Below are 18,823 nucleotides of genomic sequence, written 5' to 3'. Positions count from 1 at the left end.
AACCTTTAGTTTTTTAGGTTTCCAGGCAAAATGACCTTAAACTTTTTTGTCTTATATCTAGTTTCAAATTGTAATGCTTTAAAAATTGTTAATTATATTTTAATGGGCTTATCATAGAACTCAAATGTTTACTATTTGCTTATGTAGCTGAAATGACTTCTTGTTATTTTTTGAGTTAGCATTAGAGTTAGCATTCATGATCACTAGGCCTCGCCAAGGACACAAAACCATGTATTACTGATATAAAATTAAGTTAATATCACTACTTCCAGAGTCTCCAGATGATCTAGTATGATGTCATTGTTGTAGCTTCTGTCTGTGGCTCACAACTATTTCCAGAGAGCAGGGTGGAGGGTACGTGGGGGGGATGGAAGGCTTCGATGGACACGGCTCCCCTTCCACGCCCCTCAGCAGCTCTCTAGGTATGAATGCACAGTGTGGCTGTCTCTCTCATACTGGGAGTCTAATGTCAACCAGGTTTCTGTTCATCAAACTTTGGAGCTGGGTTTCTAGGGCAGATGAATCAGGGAAGGGAAGGAAATGTGACTTTTCCAGAGAAGTTAAGGCTGGGAAGAGGAGGCAGGAGCAGCTTAGGGGAGGTTTGCTGAAGGATACAGGATTACAGCTAGAAAAATAAGTCCTGGTGCCCTACTGCACTGCAGGGTGACTGTGCTAATGATTTTAATATATAATTCAAGTAGGTAGAAGGAGGACGTTGAATGTTTACAACACAAAGAAGTGACCTGGTCAAGATGATGGTGGATGTGCTATCCACCCAGATCTGATCATTATATGTTATATTAAAAGATCACTGTGTACCCCATAAATATGTACAGTTATTATTCTTTCAGCTTAAAAAGGAGGATGGTTAGCATTCAGGGGAGCTGGGGAATCCTTTCCCAGTGGCACCTGTGTGTGCTGTGTCTCTGGAAGCTGACCCAGCTCTCCCCACCAGCTCACCTTCGTGCAAGGCACCCGGTATTGCAGTGAGGAGAGAATACTGGGAAGTCTTCCTGTTGGACCTTTACAAGGAAAATAGTGCTGACCCAGCGTAAGGAAATGTTGTGGAGTGGGCAGAATTTGACTGTGGACTCTTTACTCCTTTGTTACTTTCTTCTTCCTTAGATACATGCTTCCTTCTTGGCCATGGTCTGTGGCCCCGTGAACTCCAGAGGTATGGAGCTTCTTGACTGGTTTATCATCCTCTCCATCCCAGTCCTGGCTTCAAATCTCATTCCATTAAAATTGGGTCATCTGATCAAATCCTGAGTTGTCTTGTTCATTTTCTCTTACTCAGTTTAGAAAAGTAACAAGAATAGTCTTGGTCACCAATGAGAGAGAGCTGATAGCTGAGATGAAATGTCAGAAAACGTATGAAAAAGTAAGTTCCATGTTTAAAGTTTATGAAACAAGATAAAGAGTTGGTTAGGGAAAAAGCCAATATCCCAAACCATCATTTGCAATCAGCTCAAAAGCCCTTGAAAGAGAGGTTATGTATACATAGTTGTGTAAAGGAGGCCTGGGTGCACACACCTGTAGTGCCATACCTTAGGGTTTATTTGGGGAAAAAATTAGCAGAGGAAAAGCTGCCTGACTCTTAGAACTTTTATTCCACAGCAAAAGAGGTGTGTTTAGATAGGACATAGCTGGATTGATTGCCCTGTGGTCTGCCTTCCAATAAAGTAGAGCTCTGCCCTGTGATGGTCTATGTATGGTTTGGGGCCAAACATCTCTACAACAGTAGTAATAGAAGTTCTCTGAGTAAGGAAGAGGCCTCGCTAAATTAGCTCAGTGGCTGATGTCTGCCTCTTTTTCCATCAGTGTAAATCAGATCAGCTGAACTATCACAAGGGAGGAAAAGAGTGTCTGGACCCTTCTGAACTAATTTTCATCAACTGCTGAGTGCTTGTAGATGTAGTGAAAAAAAAACTGTCAGTAGTCTTTCAATAATCAATGGACAGAGAGAGAGTCCCAGAATACTGAGCACAGGCAAATATTCTTTTATTCAAAAGAGTTAGGGTGGAAAAAGTCTATATAGTCCATAAATATTGGACTGGTGAACTTCATATAGATTTTCTGTCAGTTTCTACAGTAAAGGCTTGATCAGAAGGCTCAGAATAGTTATGAAGGGAAGGGTAATTTGTGTTGGCCCCGTGGATTCACACGGCACATGTCAGGCACAGCCACCCTTGGGGAGTCTGCTGTGGTTTTTGCAAGAGATTCAATGAAGCATATCATAATGGTTTTCCCTGATAGCCCGACAAGCAGGGAAGTGCTCACTGAATTTGAGGTATGTAAAAAATGTTTATTAATTGGTTGTGATATCAGTGAGTGAGTGAAATGAGGGATTGGTCTTTCATAAAACTAATGACTTCTGGGGGCTAAACTACGTTGTGCATGCTGTTTAGTTATATGTCAGATAAAGTTTTATTTGATGATGGCAGTAAGTTATTCCTAGAAATCTCTGAAGTTTAGATTCCAGAGAACTCCAGATGAGAGATTGCTAAATATTATCTATATTATTCTTTTTTTCTTTTTTCTTTTTTGAGACAGAGTCTCATTATGTCACCCTCGGTCGAGTGCTATGGCTTCACAGCTCACAGCTACCTCCAGCCCTTGGGCTTAAGTGATTCTCTTGTCTCAACCTCCCAAGTAGCTGGGACAACAGACGCCTGCCAACGCCCCGCTATATTTTTGTTGCAGTTATCATTGTTATTTTAGCTGGCTCAGGCTGGGTTTGAAACCACCAGCCTTGGCGTATGTGGCCGGCGCTCTACCCACTAAGATAGGGGCACTGCCATATATGTTATTCTAAAGTAAAGCCTGATCTGTACTTTATAATTTAACTGAACTGAAACTTTCTGTATGCCACGTGCATGTGTAAAGTAGGTATCAAGGTGCCTGGGAGGTGCCTTGGTGCCTGCCAAGGTAGTAGGTTGTATTTCCTGTTGCTGCTTTAGCAGATTTTTAGGTTAAGTCCGGAAATGTCCAATTTCCTTAAGTACTAAGTTTGGCTGTTGATATGTCTGACATTGACACTGTTTTCTTATTGTGAAGGTACAATCTCATTCTTTTATTTTTTTTATTGTTTTTTTAATTTTAAGTAAATTTACTTCAGGTTAATATGAGGGTACAAGCAACCAGGTCAAATTAGGATATGCCTCATTGAATCCCTTGCAAAAACCACAGCAGACTCCCCAAGGGTGGCTGTGCCTGACATGTGCTCTGTGAATCCACGGGGCCAACACGAGTTACCCTTCCCTTCATAACTATTCTGAGCCTTCTGATCAAGCATTTACTGTAGAATTTGATTTTCTTAGGAAGAGTTCATCTCGTGGTTATGTCCCACACACAAAAGGTGTGCCAACCCCCTCCCCCATGCCCATTCAGTGAGAGCACCCCACACCCCCTTCCTTATTACCCCTCCCCCCAACTTTAATTGGAATGAGTTTTTCTCCTGTTGGGGCATGCATTGGATCATCTCCTGGCTTGATGTTAGTATTGAGTACATTGGATTTGCTTTTCCATTCTTGAGATACTTTACTAAGAAGAATGCGTTTCAACTCCATCTAGGATATTACAAAAGATATGAAGTCACCGTCTTTTATTTTGACTAATAGTATTCCATGGTGTGCATGTACCACAATTGTTAATCCATTCCTGAGTTGATGGGCATAAAGGTCATTTCCACGTCCTGGCAGAATGAGCTGCAGTAAGCAATCTAGTGCGAATGTCTTTATGGTAAAATGATTTTTTTTTCTTCTGGGTAGATTCCTAGTAGTGGGATTGTGGGGTCAAATGGGAGATCTAACTTGAGGTCTTTGAGGATTCTCCTTATTTCTTTCCAAAGAGCCTGGATCTCATTGTTTTTTTATTTAAAATTTTTTTTTAAATTTCAGACTATTACAGGGGTACATATGTTTTGGTTACACGGGTTGGTTTTGTATAGTATGAGTCAAAGTTATAAGTGTGCTCCTTACTCAAAAAGTGTGCCTGTACCTGTTACTCCCCTACTCTGCCCACCTGCTTGCTTTCTGTTGAGTTTTATACCAAATGTACACATGGGTGTTGATTGATTAGTTCCAGTTTAATAGTGAGTACATGTATTATTTCTTTTTCCATTCTTGTGTAACTTCACTAGGAAGAATAGTCTCTAGTTCCATCCAACAATACCTATTGTTTGAATAGGTATTGGTTCACCTGTTTTTTTTTTTTTTTTAATATGGCTGACTAGTATGCCATAGTATACATGGGATGTACCATTCTTTCAAATGTACATTTTGGCTTGTGATAATCTTTCAAATTTTTTTTTAGAACAGTTTTTTCTGAAAACATGGATAAGTAAACAATTTGTGTTATTTTTGAATATGAGTTCTATCTTGGAACCAATGCAGCATAAACAGCTCAAAATACCAAAGACGTGTTTGGGAAGGATGTGGCTAATGAATGCATAACATGTGGACAGTTTGAGATGTTCCATTCTGGTGATTTTCATCTTGAGAATGAGCCATGTGGGCTACCGGAGAGCAGAGTGGATAATGGTGACTAAAAGCTGTAGTGAAAGCAAATCCGTCTCCACCTACCCATGCGTTAGCAGTCAGGTTTGATGTTACTATTCCAACAATAGTGCACCATTTGAAACAAATCGGTAAGGTAAAGAAGCTGGATAGATAGATGTGTTCCAGTGAATTAAATGAGCGCCCCAAGAGAAATCTTCTCTAAGCTTGCCCTTCTGTGAACCATTTCTCCACCATGTTGTTATGTGCAATGAAATGTGGAGTCTTATTGACAATTGCAAGTGTTCAGCACAAGAGTTAGATAAAGATGAAGTAATGAAACACAGTCTGTAACTGAATAGTCATCAAAAAAAAAATTAATGGTCTGTTTGGTCCAGCGCTAGTGTTATCCACCACAGCTTCATAACACCGGGTCAGTCGATTGCATTGGGTGTCTCCTGCAACCATGTAGGTAAACTGATGAGGGTGTTTGCAGTTAAGCAGCTGAGATTGTTCAGTGGAGACAGGTCAATCCTCTTTTAAGATAAAGTTCAATTACATATCTCACAAACAACACTGCTCAAACTACACAAGCTGGACTTGGAAACTCATAGTATTCAACAGACCTTGTACCAACTGACTACCACTTCTTCCATGCTTTGAATCACTTCTTGCAAGAAAAAATATTCAATTCTCAGTAAGTTGTAGAAAACGCCTCTCATGATTTCATGCCTCCAAGCTTCTTGGCTGCTGGCATAAACAAGCTACTGTTCAGATGGGAAAACTGTGTCTGTAGTTTGGGCACATATTTTGATTAGTTTTACTGCTGCTTATTTGAGATACAATACACTTAAGTATTTGATTCGAAATCAGACATTTCATATTTAATGGCCTAATAGCATAAGCTTAGTGGATTAAATACATTTTTTAATCTTATAATTTAAGAGGTTAGAAATCTTAAAATCAAGATGTTGGCAGAGTTGTGTTCTCTTCGGAAGGTTTGGGGGAACATCTGTAGTCTTGTCTTTTCCAGCTTCTGAAGGCTGCCATACTTTGCTGGCTCCTCCTCCTGTGTTTAAGGCCAGCAACCTGGTATCTTAAATCTGTGCCTATCCCTTTGTCTCCTTCCCTGACTCTCACTCTCTTCCTTTTTTCTCTTGCTGTGAAAGAGATTTAATGAGATAAAGTTTATTTATTTTTTATTTTATTTTATTTTTTGAGACAGAGTCTCACTTTGTCACCCTTAGTAGAGTGCTGTGGTGTCACAGCTCACAGCAACCTCAAACTCTTGGGCTTAAGCGATTCTCTTGCCTCAGTCTCCCAAGTAGCTGGGACTATAGGCACCCGCCACAACACCTGGCTATTTTGTGTTGTAGTTGACATCATTGTCTAGCTGGCCCGGGCTGGGTTCAAACCTGCCACTCTCAGTATATGTGGCTGGTGCCTTAGTCACTGTGCTACTGGCTCTGAGCCTGAGATAAAGTTTATATAACGTTCACCATTTTAACTGTTGTGAAGTATGCAATTCAGTAGTGTTCAGTGTATTTATAGTTTGTTGTAACTGTCATCACTATCTGTTTCCAGAACTATCACCCTCTTATGAGGACTTTTTTTCTTTTTTTTTTGACAGAGTTTTCCTTTATTGCCCTCGGTAGAGTGCTGTGGCATCACAGCTCACAGCAACTTCCAACTCCTGGGCATAGGTGATTCTCTTGCCTTAGCCTCCCGAGTAGCTGGGACCACAGGTGCCTGCCACAACCCTGGCTATTTTTTGTTACAGTTTGGCCGGGGCCGGGTTTTCCGGGTTTGAACCCGCCACCCTCGGTATATGGGGCCTGCACCCTACCCACTGAGCCACAGGTGCTGCCCAGGCCTTTTTTTTTTTTTTTTTTAAGGCAAGAGTGAAACAAAGTTTACTGAGGAAGAGAAAGATAGGTTTACAGAGCAAAATACATTTGCCATCGACATAAACGGGGCTCCATTGTTGTAACAAAAGTGTGAAGAGGCAAGAGGCCAAAGGACTTTTTCTTTTTTTAACTTATTTTTCTTTCTTTATAAAAATAAGGTGTAATTGACAAATGAAAATTATATAGGCCTGGCGTAGTGGCTCATACCTTAATCCTAGTGCTTTATGGGAAGATTGCAGCCAGGGCAAAAGCCCAGTTTCTATAAAACATAAGAAAATTAGCTGGGAAGTTGGGCACATTGGTGCAGACTTGTAGTTCCAGCTACTGGGAAGCTGAGACTGAGACAGGAGGATTGCTTGAGCCCAGGAGTAAAAGGTTACAGTGAGCTGTGATCACACTATTGCACTCCAGCCTTGGCATCAGAGTGAGACCCTGTATTTAAAAAAATTAAGAAATTGCCAGGTGCGGTGGCTTATGCCTGTAATCCCAGCATTGTGGGAGGCTGAGGAGGGAGAATCGCTGGAGCTCAGGAGTTCAAGACTCGCTGAGCGAAAGTGAGACCCCCACTTACGAAAAAAATGGAAAAACCCAGCCGGGTGCCGTGGTAAGCACCTGTAATCCCAGCGGCTTCCAGAGGCTGAGGCAGTGGCAGCGGGATGCCCACAAGCTAGGAGTCTGAGGTTGCAGTGAACTACCAAGCCACTGCACTCTGCTCAGGAGCACAGGGTGGGACTCTGTCTCGACAAAAAAAAAAAGGAAAGAAATAAAAAATAAGCGACGAAATAAAATAAACAAAAAAAATTTTTTTTTAAAATTAAGAAATAGTTTATATTGTAGTTTATAGTGTAGAACATGTTTGGGTATATGTATATGTTATGAAAAGGTTAATCTAGCTAATGTATCAGTTGTCTCCTATTCTTTTTTTATTACATTTAAGATTTGTCAGCAGTTTTCAAGCATATAACCCATTATTATTAACTAATATCACTGTGCTGTACAGATCTCCTGAACTTACCCTAATGGAACCTTTGTCCTCTTTGACCATCTTCCTGCCCTCTGGCAACCACCACTTTGCTTCTGTGATTCTGTGAGTTCAACTCTTAAATTCCACCTTGAGTGAGGTCCTGTGGTATCTGTGCCTGGCTTATTTCACTTGGTGTAGAGTCCTTCAGGCTCATCCAGTTGCTGCAAAGGACTGACTCGTATTACGTTGTGAATGTGTATATATGTACACATACCACATTTTCTGATAGCCCCTGTTAATGAGCACCTACTGTGCAATGGTCCATTACTAGGGACTTCAGATGCATCAGCATGCAGCCGTGCATGAGCTGAATTTCTCTTTCTGTTGGTATCCACCCACTTAATACCATATGTGGAGTTACCTCTCACTGGAGGAGACCTGTGATGTAGGAGGCAGTGACTTCTGGTTGGTACCCATGGACTATCAATGTTTTCTGAAACAATTGCTAGTGTTTATTATAAAGTTAAACAGACACTATATGACTGTCTCCACTCCTAAGTGTTTACAGAAGAGAAATAAAGGCATATGTTTATATAAAGACTTGTACTTGAATGTTCATAATAGTATAATAGCCCCCAACTGGAAACACCCCAAATGTCCTTCAGTTGGAAAATGGGTAAACAAATGATGGTATATCCTTATAATGGAATAGTACTCAACAACAGTAAAGAACACACTACTAATATACTCATCAGTGGGGATGAGCATTATGCTATGAAAGAAACCAAATACCAAAAGCTACACACTGACAGAGTACATAAACTTTACTGAACTGTACACTAAATATGATTATGATGGTAAATATGCTATGTATATTTTACCACAGTTTATAAAGAGCTATATAAATTATGATTGTGTTTATATGAATTTATAGACAAGATGAGATTGTAGTGGACAGGAAACATATCTGGTGGCTGTCAGAGGCTAGGGTTTAGGGAGGGACTGAGTAGTAAGGGCATGAGCAAGCTTCCTGAGGTGATAGAAATGTTCCCTGTCTTGGTAGTAGTGGTGGTTATGGAACCTTATATGTTTGTCAAAATTACTGAATTGGATACCTAAAATTGTGAGTTCTGTTATTTGTAAATTGTAGTTCAGTATAGCTGATACATTAACAAGAGAGAAAAAAATTGGGGTAAGTTAAATTCTCTTCTGAGTAAATCGTTAGAGGATTTTTCTCTGCTGTTTCATAAAGATTGTATACCAGGTCATAAGTTATGAGGTTGAGGGGAGTATATTATTTTTCATCCTTCATTGGGTTACATGTTTAGTAACTGCAAAAATACTTAGCCCACAAGTTAAGTAAAAGTTGCCTTGGCAACTTGGGTGTGGTGGTTCATGTCTATAATCCTAGCACTTTGGGAGGTTAAGGCAAGAGGATTGCTTGAGGCCAGGAGTTTTTTCTTTTTTTTGAAAGGTCTTTATTGGTGGGGGAGGGAGGTTGCAGAGCAGCACTAAGGAGGAGAGAAAAAGAGAAGAAAAAAGGGGAGAAAAGGAGGAGAGAGAAGAGGGGAGAGAGTGGAGGCGAAGAGAAGAGCGAGGCCAGGAGTTTGAGACCAGCCTGGGCTACATAATGAGACCCTGTCTCTAGAAAATTTTTTAAAAAAAAATTAGGTATGTTAAGTACCTGTAGTCCTAGCTACTCAGAAGGTTGAGGCAAGAGGACCACTTGATCCCAGGAGTTCAAGGCTGCAGGGAGCTATGAGTATGTCACTGCACTCCAGCCTGGGTTGCAGAGTCTCAAAGATAAAGAAAGTAAAAGTGGCTCAGCGCCTATAGCTCAACAGGCTAAGGCGCCAGCCACATACACCTAAGGTGGCGGGTTCGAATCCCCAGCCCGGACCTGCCAAACAACAATGACGGCTGCAACCAAAAAATAGCTGGGCGTTGTGGCGGGCGCCTGTGGTCCCAGCTACTTGGGAGGCGGAGGCAGGAGACTCGCTTCAGCCCAGGAATTGGAGGTTGCTGTGAGCTGTAATGCCACAGCACTCTACCCAGGGGGACAGCTTGAGGCTCTGTCTCAAAAAAAAAAAAAAAAAAAGAAAGTAAAAGTAAGTTGCCTCGATGAGTGTTCTCAGAGGTGGAAGAGGGAAGACCATGCTGCTTCATGTAAGTGATCCTCTTGGGACTGAGCTTTGCTTACTTACCATTCCGAGGTCTGATTTAGTTTCAGTATTCTATTGAACCTGAGATGTCCACTTATTTTTGGTTTATAAATTTTTAAAATAACATAAGGTTAACAAAAGTAGCATTTCTATATCTTATCTCATTGTGACCTCCCTAGTTCTAGACAAGTTTCATACTTTTCTCTCTTCCTCTTTGGTTATTGCTGCTGTTGTTCCTTCCTCTGCAAAATCTTCCTTCTCCCTCAGTTTCTGAGAATACCACACTCCAGTGATTTCCTCCTCGACAGAAATGACTCCTTATCTCTTTGGCTGTTTCATCTTTGTCCTTAGTTCCCTTGTAAGGTTGCAACTTCCTGCCCCATCTTCTCTTTGCTTGCTCTTTAATCTTTTCCTATGAGTGATCTATTCTGGTGCATTTCAGATCTTTTGCTCTGCGTTCCCTATTAAGCCTTGCCTTTTATTTCAGCTACCTCTGGGGTATTTTCATTATCCTTTTGTCTTATAGCCCAGATGGAACCTACTCCTTTTTCTTTCTCTGTATTTTTGAGACACTGCCATTCTTTCCCCTTCAGATTTAAATCCTGACACTCTGTCATTTTCTCTTTGTCTTCTGTCTCCTCTATTCGTTTGCTGTTCAGGTCCTTTATTTTTCCTTGGGATATCTTCTTCCCTTTTGGTATGTTTGATGTCACTTTAATCTGGGTCCTCGTTGGAATCACATGACATTCCCTGGTGAGGGCTGCTGGGCAGGGTGACAAAGTTCCACAACTGGGGAGCTGTCACCAGGGCCATGTTCCGGAGCCCTATTAAATTAATCACTAGTTTCCAGAGCTTGAATTTGCTCTGACACTATCCCTCTTGGTGTTCGCTGCTGGGTGTACACTGTCACCTTTGCTCCCTTTTCAGTCATGGGGTCTCCTTCTCCTGACTGTGTGAATGTGCTCCTCCCAACCCCCGCAAATCTTGGTTGTTTATAATTTTGGTGGAACCCCAGGATTACTTAGGGTTTGCTGCTCTCCCTGAACACGTCCTTATTTCTCTCCCTTACATAGTGCAGACACAAAGCTCCTGAGGCTGGAGATTTTCATGTACTAGATTCTTAATATTAATCGCTGAATATATGTGTTTTTTAATCCCTTTTATATTTGGAGTTTTTTTCTTCCCATAATTTTTTCCCCCCAAAAAATTCTTCCCCAGTGACCTGAATGCTTCTGGCAGCATTTGTAGAAGATATTACTCAGCAGGCTTAGTTGCACAGTTAAAGAAATGTGGGCAGCTTTTGATAATGAGAGAAGAAAGATGACGAATTACAAGTTATGTTGTCCCTTACTTGCCCTTTCCAAAGGGAAGGGCTGGCCACAGCCTGAGTTTCTTGGACTTGAACCTTGGTAAAATGTTATTCACCATTAATTTTCATTCCCCCTATGTTGGTGGTAAATACCTGCTTCAGAAATGAAAAGTTGGTGAATTATTTCAGTGAAGAGGATACTTTAGGGAGCTTCGGTTATCTTTTATCAGAGAGAAATTTAAAGAGCAGTTTGCTGAACATATTCTAAGATTTAAGATAAAGTTTTTAGGTTTCTTTGAAATGAAATGAAAATAGCCTTGTTAGGCCAGTAGAAAAATTGAAGCTGGTCCCAGATTTGGAATGAAGTGGTCATAGGCCTAGAAGTATTGATTTTTCTCAATCACAATATATGATACTGTGTTTATTTACTTTTTCTTTTATCTAGAGGGGTGTTTGATGCTTCCCTCAAAATGGCTGGTTTCTATGGATTGTACACCTGGCTGACTCATACTATATTTGGCATCAATATTGTCTTCATACCATCAGGTAACAACCACACCACAACTCCCACTATCCTCTATTTAAGGAGTGTTAAGCTGTTTTATAAACATTAGGAAATGTCTCTTTCCTCAAGTTTAAAATACGTAATATTGTGGCTCAAGATCTAATCTAGTTCAGATTGGGGGCAGGAATATGATTCCTTGTGTGTTTGCTTATTTCTGTACCCCCCAGTAGTAGCAGGTCCTTAACTAGCACACAGAAAGCACTGCATAACCACTTGTTAAATGAATGAGTGTCTTTCTTAGCACTTAGCATAACAGCTAGGTGCTCAGTGGATGTCTGAATTGAACTGATTTGACAGGGAGCAACATCCATTTAACTCTAGAGGGTACCATCCTAGGGCAAGGTGAATGCTTCCGAGGGCACATAAGCTGTCTCCAGATCTGTTCTAATGATGCCCTCATTCCATAAGCACCAGGTGGTTTAATATCCATCTTTTTCCTTTACCTCTACATTATTTCTACTCCTCTCTATCCACTTTTTCTCCTTTTATTTCTGTGGCTGCTTGTTTTCTAAATTTCTCTTGCCTTCCACATTTGCTTTTACGGCCATCCCTTCCCACCCTCTTTTCTCTGTGCCCCCTTCCTTCTTTACATTCCCAAGTTCATTCGTGTCCTTTTCCTACCATGGTGTTTACTGACCCACCTGCTGACATGCAAGTACCCTATGAGGCAGGCAGGGTAGGTGGTGGTCTTATTTTATAGATGCAAAACCCAAGTTTTCCAAGGTCACACACCTGGCTGTGGTAGGACCAGAAGTTGACTCTTAGTCTGGAGGGAGGCCAGATGGAGAGAGAGTACTTAAATGTATAACAGTGCTCTGCAAGGGGATGAGCTTGAAGCAAGGACTTTTTTTTTGTTTTTAATTACATTTCATTTTCATGAGAAAGAAGCAAGGTGAAGAATATACATGCCTATCTGAGCCAATTTGTTTTGGCTTTGGGCTCAGTACAAATTTTGACACATGCTCTGTGGTTATATTTTTTTTTTTTTTTTTTTTTGAGACAGAGCCTCAAGCTGTCCCCCTGGGCAGAGTGCCGTGGCATTACAGCTCACAGCAACCTCCAACTCCTGGGCTCAAGCGAGTCTCCTGCCTCCGCCTCCCAAGTAGCTGGGACCACAGGCGCCCGCCACAACGCCCGGCTATTTTTTGGTTGCAGCCATCATTGTTGTTTGGCGGGTCCGGGCTGGGGATTCGAACCCGCCACCTTAGGTGTACGTGGCTGGCGCCTTAGCCGGCTGAGCTATAGGCGCCGAGCCCTCTGTGGTTATATTTATAGGACTGTACATTAACTAACCAGAATAACAACTGTATAACACCGAAGTTACATTGTTTAAGAACAGACCCATAAAGAAAACACTGTAGATTTTCAATATCAAGTTTTAAGGTATTGAACCTTTAACTAGAAAATTCAGTTAAACAGGGTTATCATTCTCTTAAAGTTTGAGTTTGTGCATATTTGTTTAACTTGTTTTGGTGGAAATTTTTAAGTAAGAGGAGCTACCACCTGGGTTCTATTGTTTTGTTGATAATGTTTCTATTAATTTTTTATTAGCTTTAGCAGCAATCCTTGGAGCAGTGCCATTTCTGGGGACGTATTGGGCAGCAATACCTGCTGTTCTAGACCTGTGGCTGACACAAGGGTTGGGATGCAAGGCCATTTTACTGCTGATTTTTCACCTCTTGCCAACATACTTTGTAGATACTGCAATCTATTCGGATATATCAGGGTAAGTATCCCACAGATCTTCTGAAGTCGTTGGTAATTTCTATTGCGTTTTTGTTAAGGAGTTTTTTTTCCCCCTCAGGAGTAGGTGAAAGAAGTGGTATGGGATTTATTTAGTGAAGTACACTTTTGAGTTCTCACTGATTTAATGAAATTTTAATTTAAAATGACATTGTATAAAAGACGTGAGTGTTTAATTTTGATGTTACTCAAATTCAGAATATGGCCTAGTGAAACTGTCATAATAGTTAATACATTCTATTTTCTTTAAATAAATGTAGAATAGACAGAGTCCTAAGTTTATAAAAGAGTACCCTTTAGTTAATTTAAATTATGTAGAAGCTAGTTGGGTACAGTAGCTCATACTTATAGTCTTAGCACTTTGGTAGGCACAGGAGGGAGGATTGCTTGAGCTCAGGCGTATGAGACCAGCCTAAAGAACAGAGTGAGACCCCCTGCCATGTCCACAAAAAATAAAGAAAATTAGACAGAAGAAAATTAGACAGGTGTGGTGGTGTGTACCTGTAATCCCAGCTACTTGGGAGGATTAGCCTTGTGGATCACTTGAGCCAAGGAGTTAAAAGTTACAAGTGGCTAAGATTAGAACACTGCAACTTGGGTGACAGAGCAAGACCCTATCTCTTAAAAGATAAATAAAGTAGGGGCAAATTGTATGCTACTGCCACCTTGTTTTCTCTTTGGTAAATTAATGTTAAAAAAAAAAAAAAGGTATAGGAGGACTCTGAAACCCCCAGAGCTCCAGAGCAAAAAGAAATAAGCAATGTTATGAGCCAGTCTTAATTTTATGTATTAAACTTGAGGAAAAAATTAAAATGAAAAATGATAACTTTAGACTATGATTAGTATTTAACAGTTGAAGTAGGTTTATTATATATACTTAATCAATTTCTTTAAATTTTGCTAGAAATTTTATATTCAAGTTTGTAGGTAGAATTTAAGATATATGTGTGATATTATCTTAAAAATAAAATTCTTAGGCTCGGCGCCTGTGGCTCAAGCGGCTAAGGCGCTAACCACATACACCAAAGGTGGCAGGTTTGAATCCCCAGCCCGGGCCCGCCAAAAAACAATGATGGCTGCAACCAAAAAATGGCCGGGCGTTGTGGCGGGCACCTGTAGTCCCAGCTACTTGGGAGGCTGAGGCAGGAGACTTGCTTGAGCCTAGGAGTTGGAGGTTGCTGTGAGCTGTGATGCCATGGGACTCTACCCAGGGGGACAGCTTGAGGCTCTGTCTAAAAAAAAAATAAATAAATAAAATTCTTAACTGGCATCATTAGGAAATGAAAGGTTTAGTATAAATTATTTTATTTTCTAATAACCTCTTTTAAAAAAGTTCCCACTTTATTTTCTTAAACTTCAAACATGTTTAAGATTCTCAGATACATTGTTTAGGTAAAAAGCTTTCCTAGCTTACATGTAATACTACAGTAAATCCCTTTTACTTACTCGGAAGACAGACAAACTTAGCAGTATAATAGACTGGTTTCCTGAGGATGGACTCACTGCAAGTGTTACTTTAAACTGTTACATATCACAGAACATCCTCGTGGGGTTATTTTGTATTTGCCCCTCACTAAATTGTTCTCATCTGTGTTTAAAAACTGGAAACAAACAGAACATGACTATTTCCCTGTCCCTCTCCTGTCACAGTCATTCCTTGTTACCATTGTCCTGTGCTGCTATAGTCTGTATTGTTTTATTCCATTTATGGAGGTGATATTGTAACAGGCTGGAGGGCATTTGTAAGTCTTCTGTGAAATAAAAATCGTAGGCTTTGTGACAGATATTTTCTTCATGAGGTCTTTTATCTGTACTGTGTTAAAAGGTATATTTTAGAAGGTGGCTAGAATTCTAGCCTACAAGTAACAGGGATGCTATTATTATTGTCTTATGAAAACCATAATTAACTGAATTACTTGCTAAGTTGTACCCACTTAATTATCCTTGATGGCAGTAAACCTAATAGGTGACTTATAGCTAGTCCTAAGCCAACAGTAACTCACCTCAGGCAGCCACCTGTAACGGACACAAAATATCATTTAACACTGCTGACTTTGTTCTTTCAGTTGTTGGAACTATAAAAAGAGGCAGTTGTCACACATTGGTGCACAGACAAGAAAATTCTTGCGTCTCAGTATTATAGTCAATGTTCGATTATATCTGTGTCGAGCTAATTGAAAGAAAACTGATGATGTAATGGAAAGCATGGTACATTAAAAAATGAACATTATGTTAGAAATGTATTTCAAATTTACTCCAGTTTATATGTATTAATAGTCATGAACTAATTTGTGTACTATTTATTCTAGAGGTGGCCATCCGTACCTGACAGGCTTAGCAGTGGCTGGCGGGGCATACTACCTAGGCCTGGAAGGGGCAATCATTGGGCCCATACTTCTCTGCATACTGGTGGTTGCTTCCAATATCTACAGTGCCATGCTAGTGAGTCCCACGAATTCAGTGCCCACGCCAAACCAGACCCCGTGGCCTGCTCACACTCAGCGGTAAGTTAAAGCAGAATTTAACTTATACATTGTGAGCCAGGTGTAAGCCTTGACCTATCCCTTCTGTGTATTGGATACATAACTTCATCCAGACCTGTCAGGATAAAGGTATTTGAATACTAATGTGGTGGTAAAGATTGTAGAAGGCACTGAGGAAATAAAAATGATTTGCAGACTTTTAGATTTCATATTCCAGGAAAATGTGAATAGCTATATTGGGCCAGAGTTGTTAATATCATAAAAGACCAAAAGTAAATTAAAAAAAACTTACAAGTGGTTGGGGGACAAGGTATACTAGGTTGAAGAAGACTTAAGAAACAGAGCAACCGGCTCAGCGCCTGTGGCTCAAGTGGCTAAGGCGCCAGCCACAGACACCTAAGGTGGCGGGTTTGAATCCAGCCGGGGCCCGCCAAACAACAATGATGGCTGCAACCAAAAAAATAGCCAGGCATTGTGGCAGGCGCCTGTGTCCCAGCTACTTGAAAGCAGAGGCAGGAGACTCGCTTGAGTCCAGGAGTTGGAGGTTGCTGTGAGCTGTGATGCCATGGCACTCTACCCAGGGGGACAGCTTGAGGCTCTGTCTCAAAAAAAAAAAAAAAGAAACAGAGCAACCTATCATGAATCTGTGATTGTTTTCTGGATTGGGGGTGGGAGTAGTCTATAAAAGAATGTTTCTGGAAAATTGATGAAATTTGATTATGGACCAAATATTAAATAATAATAATATGTCATTGTTAAGTTTCTTGGGTGTGATAATCGTACCTTGCTTATGTAAGACAGTGTCCTTTAGGGATGACATGTTATGATGTCTGCAACTTATTTTCGAACAGTTCAGCCAAAACAGAGAGGGAGAGAAAAAATGACGATAGCAAAGTGTTGGCAATTTGTGAATCCAGATGAAGGACATATGGTTGTTAATTGTACTACTCTTTCCATTTTTCTGTAGGTATATACTTTTTCAAAATAAAATGTTGGGAAAAAATTATTTGGGGGAGTCTGGGCACAGTGGCTCATGCCTTTAATCCTAGTACTCTGGGAGGCCGAGGCAGGGAGTCACCTGAGCTCACGGATTTGAGACCAGCCTGAGCCAGAGCGAGACCCCGTCTCTAAAAATAGTCGGGCAGGTGCCTGTAGTCCCATCTACTCAGGAGGCTGAGGTAGGAGAATCACTTCAGTCTGAAGAGTTAAAGGTTGCTGTGAGCTATGATACCATGGCACTCTTCCAAGGGTGACAAAGTGAGACTCTGTTTCAAAAAAAAAAAAAAATCATTTGGGGACACTAATATAGAGTTGCAACTTATTATCTTTCAAGTATAGATATTAAAATAATAATTGCTATCATTTGCTCTCACCAGCATTTCATTGAATAAATTATAATGTATAAAAATACTCTCAATTATGTGATAATTCTATTCAGATTTTTAATTCAGATGTAACTTATATATGGTGAAATGTACTTCTTAAATGTACAAGTTGAATTTTTTTCTTATGGGATATGTACCCACTACCCGTATCAAGATATGGAATATTTTCATTACTCCAGAAGGCTTCCCCATGCTTCCTCTCAGACCCCACTGCCTGCTAAAGTTCTGACTTCAGTCACTCTAGATTAGCTTCACCTGTTTTGAACTTTATGTACGGAATCATGTAGTACGTATTGGAGTTAGAACTCATGCTCATTAGTTTTGTGATTTGTCCATGTTGTTTTCTTTCTCCATTGTTCATTCTTTTCTCACCATTGCCTGCTTTTCCAGTGTATGAATATACCATGATCTTATTCTTTATAGTGTTGGTAGATATTTGGGTAGCTTCCAGTTTATGGCTGTTATGAATCAAGATGCTGTGAACTTTCTTACAAGTCTTTGGGTGGATAGGTGTATAGTACTTGAGATGTCTGGTTATACATTTGGTTTAATTCAGTGGATATTTGCAAAACAGTTTTTCTATGTGTTGTACCAGAAATTACATTTTAACAACAAAAAGAAAGAAAGAAAGTCTCAAAAGAATGGGTGAAGGATTTTAACTTTCCAAAGACTATATTGCCTTGCTCTTACTCTATTTTTCTTTTTTTTTTTTTTTAAGATAGAGTTTCACTTTATCACCCTCGGTAGAGTGCTGTGGCATCACAGCTCATAGCACTCTCCAACTTTTGGGCTTAGGCGATACCTTTGCCTCAGCCTCCCGAGTAGCTGGGACTACCGGTGCCCACCACAGCACCCGGCTATTTTATTGTTGCAGTTTGGCTGGGGCCAGGTTTGAACCCACCACTCTCCATATATGGGGCCAGTGCCCTACCAGCTGAGCCACAGGCTTGCCCTTATTATTATTATTGCCCCATGCCTTGCCCTTATTATCCTCAATTGGAAGACATTGATTTTCATGTAATTGAGGAGTCATTAACAAGTTGGTTCTGACAGTATATATATATATTTTTTTTTTGAGACAGAGCCTCAAGCTGTCCCCCTGGGTAGAGTGCCATGGCATCACAGCTCACAGCAACCTCCAACTCCTGGGCTCAAGCGAGTCTCCTGCCTCAGCCTCCCAAGTAGCTGGGACTACAGGCGCCCGCCACAACACCCGGCCATTTTTTTTGTTGCAGCCATCATTGTTGTTTGGCGGGCCCGGGCTGGGGATTCCAACCCGCCACCTTAGGTGTATGGGGCTGGAGCCTTAGCCGCTTGAGCCACAGGCGCTGAGCCCTGACAGTATATTTTATGAAACTCTTTTAAATAAATTTTTTTACAACATAATTTTGCTTATATTGTCTTAAATGTTCTACTTTGTGAATAGGACTTAATTGATAGCTTGCCTGGGTAGAGAATTCTATTTTTGAATTTTTTACTTTAAAATTTCTTTATTTCTTTGTTCTGTAGCTTCTAACTTTTAGGGTAGTTAGAAATCTGAAGCCAGCCAAGTATGGGGGCTCATGTCTGTAATCTTAGCTCTTTGGGAGGCTAAGGTTGGAGGATTGAGCTCAGGAGTTAGAGACCAGCTGGAGCAAGAGTGAGACCCCGTCTTAACTAAAAATAGAGAAATTAGGTGGGGATAGTTGTGCATGCACACTTGTAGTTCCATCCAACTTGGGAGGTTGAGGCAGGAGGACTGTTGGAGTGCAGAAGTTTGAGGTTGAGGTAATCTCTAAGGACACTCCTGCTCTAGCTAGGGTAAAAGAG

The 18,823-nt window shown here is 40.6% G+C and overlaps 1 protein-coding gene across 1 annotated transcript in view; it reads left to right on the top strand.

Annotated features, from left to right (window-relative positions):
• Positions 1-18,823, top strand: part of TMEM245 (transmembrane protein 245) — a 98,037-nt gene that overhangs the window by 72,412 nt on the left and 6,802 nt on the right. Inside the window, exons 14-16 of the mRNA XM_023510508.1 lie at positions 11,284-11,384; positions 12,955-13,129; positions 15,456-15,650. Of these exons, the coding sequence (XP_023366276.1) occupies positions 11,284-11,384; positions 12,955-13,129; positions 15,456-15,650 (471 nt within the window). The remainder of the gene's footprint in view (positions 1-11,283; positions 11,385-12,954; positions 13,130-15,455; positions 15,651-18,823) is intronic.

The sequence above is a fragment of the Otolemur garnettii genome, unplaced genomic scaffold (genome assembly GCF_000181295.1).
Source record: "Otolemur garnettii isolate 467f Iridium unplaced genomic scaffold, OtoGar3 scaffold00014, whole genome shotgun sequence".
In the NCBI taxonomy this organism is placed as follows: domain Eukaryota; kingdom Metazoa; phylum Chordata; class Mammalia; order Primates; family Galagidae; genus Otolemur; species Otolemur garnettii.
The sequence above is the reverse complement of the archived record's forward strand: the minus strand, read 5'-3'. Positions and strand labels throughout refer to the sequence as shown.